The 7251-nt window shown below is 35.7% G+C and overlaps 1 protein-coding gene across 6 annotated transcripts in view; it reads left to right on the top strand.

The window, feature by feature from the left end:
- Positions 1–7251, top strand: part of CEP290 (centrosomal protein 290) — a 53594-nt gene that overhangs the window by 45422 nt on the left and 921 nt on the right. For 5 of the 6 annotated variants that reach the window (XM_082072987.1, XM_082072989.1, XM_082072991.1 and 2 more), the window contains 7 exons: positions 316–480; positions 829–951; positions 1269–1429; positions 4274–4415; positions 6096–6169; positions 6322–6425; positions 6990–7096. In XM_082072987.1, coding sequence (XP_081929113.1) covers positions 316–480; positions 829–951; positions 1269–1429; positions 4274–4415; positions 6096–6169; positions 6322–6425; positions 6990–7096 — 876 coding nt within the window. Of the gene's footprint in view, positions 1–315; positions 481–828; positions 952–1268; positions 1430–4273; positions 4416–6082; positions 6170–6321; positions 6426–6989; positions 7097–7251 lie in introns of those variants that run through there. The other variant, XR_014186058.1, reaches the window with a different exon arrangement.

A 7251-nucleotide genomic window follows, 5' to 3' on the forward strand; every position in this document is an offset into this window, starting at 1 on the left:
TACAAGACAAGCTAAAATAAAAAGTGGTACTTTATTTTCCTAATGTTTCAGTTTAGTTTGTGAAGTACAGTGGATTTTGAAGTAGCTGCAGCTTTGTTGGATAACACAGAAAACGAAGGAGCTTTGGGGGTGAATATATCATTTTGGGGAGCTAAGTATGCATGAAACTTTAGGGTTCAAGTCACACCAAAAATATAACATCTTTTTAATAAATATGAATTGCAATGATAAAATAAGTGATGAAGTAAGATTTGGAGTATCTCAGAATGTTACATTGAACTGTTTACTTTTTTTTTTTCCCCTCCCTTTCTATAGGCTGGTAGAAGTGGAAAGACAGTCCCAGAATTGGAAAAAACAATTGGTTTGATGAAAAAGGTTGTAGAGAGAGTCCAAAGAGAAAATGAAGATCTGAAAAAAACTCCAGCTGTGGTTTCTACTGAGAAATTACTTGGTCTTGAACAGGAAAATGAGAGGCTAAAGGTACTAATTCGTCTCCAATAACTGTATTTAGGCAGCAGTTTATATGCAAGTTAGTAGGAAAATAGAGCAGCAAGCCTGTTGTTGACATTGATTGGCATGAAAAAGTGTTTTTAAAATACCAAATAAGTATGAAACGTGTAGAACACAAAAGCAAAACTTCATTTTAATATAATGTACTGCATCATTTAGGTAAAGGTACTCTGTACCTTAAGGATATATTTAAATATGTGATGAAATGTTATGTTCACTGTGCTAGGGAGCTGTAACTATACTGTGCTTAAAAAATGGAAATCTGAAATTTTCTGTTAAGCAAGGTATATGTGTTTTAACAAATTGTTTGATATTTAGTCTGAAATGGAAAAAATGAAACTTAATCTGGAGGGCCAGCTGAATATGCGTTATGAATCTAAAACCAAAGGCATGGAAAAAGTCATTACAGAAAATGAGAGGCTGCGTAAAGAACTGAAAAAGGTATGAACATTGCAATGCATCCCTTTATTTCCATTGGCTACTGGTTGTGGCAAGTCTGTTGTGTTTTTTTTTTTAATGGTTGATGTGGAATGAACAGTTTTCTAAGCACTGATACTGCTGTGACAGAATTTTTAATATGTGGAGAGGAGACATCCAAGGAGCAGCCCTAGGGCACAATTTGGAAGTTGTAACATACTGACCCTGGATGCAGTTTTCCTCTCAGTCAGCACTGACCCTATCTCACCATCTATTTAGATAATCCTGTGCTTCATGTGAGGGTAAGTATTCCATAAATCTTTTTATTTATTGAACAATAGGAAGCTGACAGTGTGGAGAAGTTACGAATAGCAAAGAATAACTTGGAGATATTAAACGAGAAGTTAACTGTGCAGCTGGAGGAAACCACTAAGAGGCTCAATTTGGCTGAGAGCCAACTGGATGGAGCTGACAGCAAAGGCTGGAAATCCACTCTAACAAGGTAGGAATTGAGAATGAAGTAAGGAAGATAAACACAAGTGTTAATTCCTCTTTAAACATTAGCAAACAAATTAGACTATCATTTTCATAATTTTCTTTCCTCTTTTGAAGATAGTTTTGTATTATCTGTATTTTATTTTCTGATTCTATGTTGGTATGTTGAATCAGTATCAGTTACTTCCCTCTCTTCTGCAGATCAGCTGTAGACTTCTGGATAGTTCTGGTGAAGGAAGTATTTTGTGTTCCTTGCTACTTAAATGTCTTGTATTTGTCCTTTGTGGAATAGTGTCAGCATTTTTGCAGAACGTGGAAGTATTTCAATACCTTGCCACATGGATGACAATCTCAGCAGCCTGCATTATCCAGCTTGGCTGCATTTGCATCTGCATTTAACCACGTCAATGTGCAGAGGTTGTGTCACAAAACCCACTGGGATTTCTGTACTCCCTGGGACATGTAGGCTTAGCCAAAGGTCCTTCATGTGTGTTCTGAAGGCCCTAAAAGCTAACTGCAGTCAGCCAGTTGATTCTGCTATCTGCAGAAGGGAGAAAATCTTGGAGTTTATCTTTTTCAATATATAAAATGAAGTGTGGGAATTGCCATGTCTTAGATTTTTAGATAAAACTCAGACTTTGAAATCAGCATTAAAAATCATTTTTGGTTTGGTAGTAATAGGAACAACTTTTTACCAATAAGTTATCTGAAAATTACCTATCAGTTGTTTTAAAATTCAGGTATCACTTTTATCAGTCAATGTGGAACAAACTAAAGAAAACAGCTTTATGACACCAATTTCTGCTTTGCAACGTAGGCATGCATTTTTAATTTATCTGTACTTCTGCAATTACTTCAGATGCTTTTTCTATGACAACCTACTTATGCTGGAGATTTTAATCCTGCAGCCCGAACAACTTTAATTGCATTAATTTGTTTGCTAGAAGAAGCTGTTTAGTTCAGTGTTCTGTGGTTTGCTTACAGAAATTATTTTGGTAAAGTCACCCCAAAACCACTGCCAGTCCAAAAAGCTTTACCATTACACCCACTTTCAGTAACGAGCAAAGATGCTGGTTATATGTCACACTAGCAAGTTTAGTAATTAATAGATTGATATAGAGTTTGAAGTTTGAGGTAAGATACATTCACATGAAACATGCCTGTGATTGATCAAAGTGAATAAGAAAGGAGGATTTTGTCCCTCTTGAGGCAAGAGTTTTTAATTGGATATCATCTCAGAAAAGGACAAGAAAATGAAACTATGCTTATGCTTTTAAGAGAAATAAACAGCCTGCATCCTGCATAAGGATGGAAGAAGGCAAACTTTTGGGAAGAAGTACTTAGTCCTGGACTCTCCTGGGTGACCTTCAGGAGGAAATAAGATGAAATGTTCCAAAAGTACTCTTCTATAGTTGTAAAGCGGTGGAAGGTATCTACAAAAACAACCTCTGATCTGATTAGGGCAGAAAATCAGCTGGACAGGAGAGATGCTTGTCTGGTTCCATCTTAGGTCAATCACTGTTGAATAGTTTATCTGCTGATGTCCAAGAATTTACCCACTTCCCACTCTTGCACTCCCACAGCATTCTTTGGGTTGTTCTGGTGCTTCTCTGACATATTGATGCACCATTTCACTAAGACTTCAGAAAGCCGTTTCTTTTTTTTAATCTTTCCCGTAAGTATGCAGTGAGGTAAAATGTCTTAATGGTCAGATGTAGCATAAGGAAGGAGGGCAAACCTGGCTGCCAGCTACAGGAGGAGGAGGAAGAGGCCACGAACATGCATGAGGATGGTAGGCCCTTGACAGCTACCATAGCTGCTCAGTAGTTTGAATGCAGTTCTTCTTTTAGTTCTTCACCTCTTTGAAAACATTTCTACTTAGTGAAGTTCATATAGATAGGTAGTTGTGTATAGATAGATTCAAAATATATGGTTGTGCTTAACTGTACTTGCCTACTTCAGCTGGTGTGAATAACCACTTTTATTTGCATTTACTTTAACATGATTTTAAAGCAAGTTAATAACATTGAGACATTACTAACCTAGAGGAGCTCACTGGGGCACTTCAACATGCAATCCACCTCACCAGCACATCTTCCAAAGCCATGGGCACGGTAACAGAGTATTTGATAGGGCAGACAAAGGTGTCACCCAAGTGACCCTTGGGAAGGCGCTTTGGCAGGTGGCAAGACATTGGTAATTGTATTGCTGTCCCACTTCAGATAGGCGACTGGGCTACGTGATCTCCAGATCAACATTTCAGTGACTCTACAAAAATCTTTTTGTAACCTTGTATGGCTCAAAGCAAAACAGAATCCTCCTCAGACTCCTGTTATTCCAGGGTAAACATGAGTTCTTGCAGGACATTTTTGCCATTGGAGCCTTCATCTTCTGTATCTGTATTGGCCCTTTTCTCAGGACATCAATTTATTTTCCATTAATTATTAAATAATAAGAAAAATACTGTCAAAGGTGTGACACTGAAGTAATACCTGACCAATGTACACGCTGCATCAATAAGAGACATGAATGTTTTAAGCAGGCAGTATTTTGGAGTTCATGTGCAATGCCATGGAAGGATTCCAGTCCCCATTTAATGAAGTGTAGACACAAAGTAAGATCCACAAAGGTGTAACATTTGGAAAAGCCTTTATTCTAAGAGTAAAAATGTCTTTTTCATTATGCTGCTTTCACCTGAGTTATAAGACCAGTGATTATTTCAAGGCAAATGCCCCAAACATATTTTAGGGTGTGTTTTATCGCATTTAATCTTCTAAAGATATTTTTATCTCTATTCCTGCAAAAGTATTAGCTTTTGCTCTTATCTTTTTCTAAATAAAAATACTACCAGGATGCACGAAACTAAGATGAAGGCAATGGAAATGGATATTGCTAAAAAAAACCAAAGCATTACTGACCTTAAACGGCTGCTTCAGGAAGCAACAGAACGTGAACACAATGCTGATAAAAACTTACAAGATCTACAAGAACAAGTGAGTACAATTTAGCCAGATGTCTCTGAAAATAGATTGCTTAATATTAATTAATTTCTTTCTAATGTCTATATTGGCAGAGTACATTTTTTTCTCAAATCCACCCTTTTGTAAGCTTTTTCAGTCCTAGTTGCCGCAATTGTATATTTACATATTTTAGGCAATTAATGAGGTTTACTAGATATTATCAATATATATTCCTGACTTGCAGTCTTAGGAAAAATATTTTGTTTCTACTGTGTCCTTCTGTTGTGGTTTTGTTTTTTTTTAATTCTAGTTTCATTGATCACATGAAAGCCCGTAGATACAGACCCTTCAAATGATCTTAAAATCTTTCTAGTCTGTTCCACAGAGTGAGTTTGCTGCGGGCACTTCCCTCTTCCTTCCAGGTCTTTTTTTGGGTATTGACTTTGCCATCCTAAGGAAGATCTCCATGCCTGTTTGCAATATGGCCTCTTACATGCAGTCCTTAATAAGTCTTACAAATATTATTTCACACACGAAGAGCTGATGAGTATTAAACTCAGGTACCTTTGGAAAGATATATCAAACTTTGTCCTTTAAGTACTCCAGAGATGTAGCTCTAGGACTATACACCTAGATTAGCTTCTATCTTCTCATTTATTAATATGCAAATGGTTTTCTTCCCCAGACATCTTGTACTGGCCATTCTCAGTGTAAGGTATTGAATACATAACTTTCAATACGGGAAGTTGTCATATGTATTATGTAAGCAAGTAAATGTGTTCAATAAATGGAACTGAGTCCTATAAAACAATTATTTCATTAATTTTTGCTTGTTTTCCCTTTTCTAAAGTCAGCATTATTAACATGAATTATATACCAGCAGCAAAATTAACAGAGAGATAAAATTATTTCAGTATGTGATACTACTTTGGAGCAACACACTTGCCAGTTTCTTTCATGTCTCAAGTACTGATGAAGGGATGTGGTCAAGGTTAACTGCATTTCAAAGAAACTGATTGTGAAAAATAACAAATCCTTAGCATTTTGGATATAAATAGAATCAAATCTTATTACTTATAGTAGCCTTATGAGAGTTCATAAAATGTCACTGCATTCAAAAACTGTATATCGCTTCATATTTAAAACACTAATTTTTTGCTCCTGCATCTTCTGCTGAAAGGCGTTTCTAGAGACGAACTCCCTCTCTGGTCAGGGGCCTATTCTGGCTTATGGCTGCAGGTCATTTCTAGTCAGTGTACACTCATGGGAGTTTTCATTGCAAAATCACGGGCTTTACATATTTTGTTTAAAAAGGAACCTGGATACCTAGGTATGCAAGTAAGCACATCAGTAGTATTTTTAAAGACCTTTAAATGATGTAGGCATTTCACTTCCCTACGTGTATGTATAAATTATGCTAATGTAGCAATATGTCTTAACTTTCTTTGCAACTCTAACTTTAGCATACTTTTTATTCACCCTTCATGAAATATGTAGCAATGAGCTATACTAACTTTAAAAAGGCTGTAGATAACTAACTTGTCAGTAGAGTAATACTTGGGTTTTCTTCTCTGTGATAACCTAGTACTTGATTACATACTTAGTATTATTTTCATTCATTTTTCAATCCTGTGTCAAAGAGAACTCCATCTGAACTGCATTATCCATGGACACTGTTTTCAAGAGTAAAACTATCTTAGTTCTTCTTTTAAGGTTGAGCTTCTCAAACAGTTTCCTGAAGGTGTGAAGACAGAGCAAAGCCTCATGAGGGAGCTTCAGCTTTTAAGGTACTATACTTTTAAATAACTAAATAAATACCTCAGCCAATATACATAAGAATGATCTGGAAACAGCCATTGCAATTTTTAGTTCCGTGTTTTATATTCTAAAATATTTTAATAATTTTTAAAAATTATTCTAAAATTGTTTTATATTCCAGATTAACTAATAATCGATTAGAGAAAGAAAAAGCAGAACTTGCTCACCAGGTGGAGGATTATAAGCACCATGTACACACACATACAAGTGAAAGTCCTGCAGCTGGTAATAAAGATCTTTGTGTATTTTGGGCCTAAAACTATTTTTACTTACTATATGTGTGCTAAATGATAATAAATCTATAGAATTATTTGAGTTATATTAATGCAAGAGTAGTATAAACTGGAGCAGATTAAGGTCTTGAATTTGTGAGTATTTTATCGGTCCCATGGGAAAAGCAGAGCACTATAGAGCAGCCCATGGCCATATGACTGGAGAAAAAGATCCCCTAACTCTCTTGAAATTATGAATATAATTAACAAAATCCTTATACTACATTATTCCCAAGTTTCCTGCATTTATTTCAGAGAAACTGTGCACGTTGTATTTCTGAGATGTACACTAATAGACTGGCCCTTGGAGTATTGCTTTCTATCACAGGAACTAGACATCACCACCTAATTTGTACAAGAACTAAAGAAAAGCTCAGATGACTTGAATTATGGGTGGTTGTTGATCCAAATTGGGTTTACACACTTCAACTGTTTCAGCTTTCAAGAGATTCAGAATTACTGAAACATTGATTTTCATCACCTTAAATTTTATAACAAATTATTATTATTTTTGTAGGATGTAATGAAATTGTAGAGAATAATAATATTAACAAGTTAATGAGGGAAGTAGCTGATCTCCAGACACAGCTGAAAGCCTCAGAGTTAGAAAAACAACAACTAAAGGTGAGTTGCAAGGATCATCCTGCGCAAGACAATGAACAAAGTTATTAATAGCTAGAAAGAGCTGTTCAATTTCTAAACTAAATGACAAAGTCAATTTCTAAACATTATGTTTATAAAGCCTATTTTGTTGTTGGTGAATGTGCTGTTCATGGGTA

This window comes from Streptopelia decaocto, assembly GCF_964273445.1.
Source record: "Streptopelia decaocto genome assembly, chromosome: 1".
Taxonomy (NCBI): Eukaryota; Metazoa; Chordata; class Aves; order Columbiformes; family Columbidae; genus Streptopelia; species Streptopelia decaocto.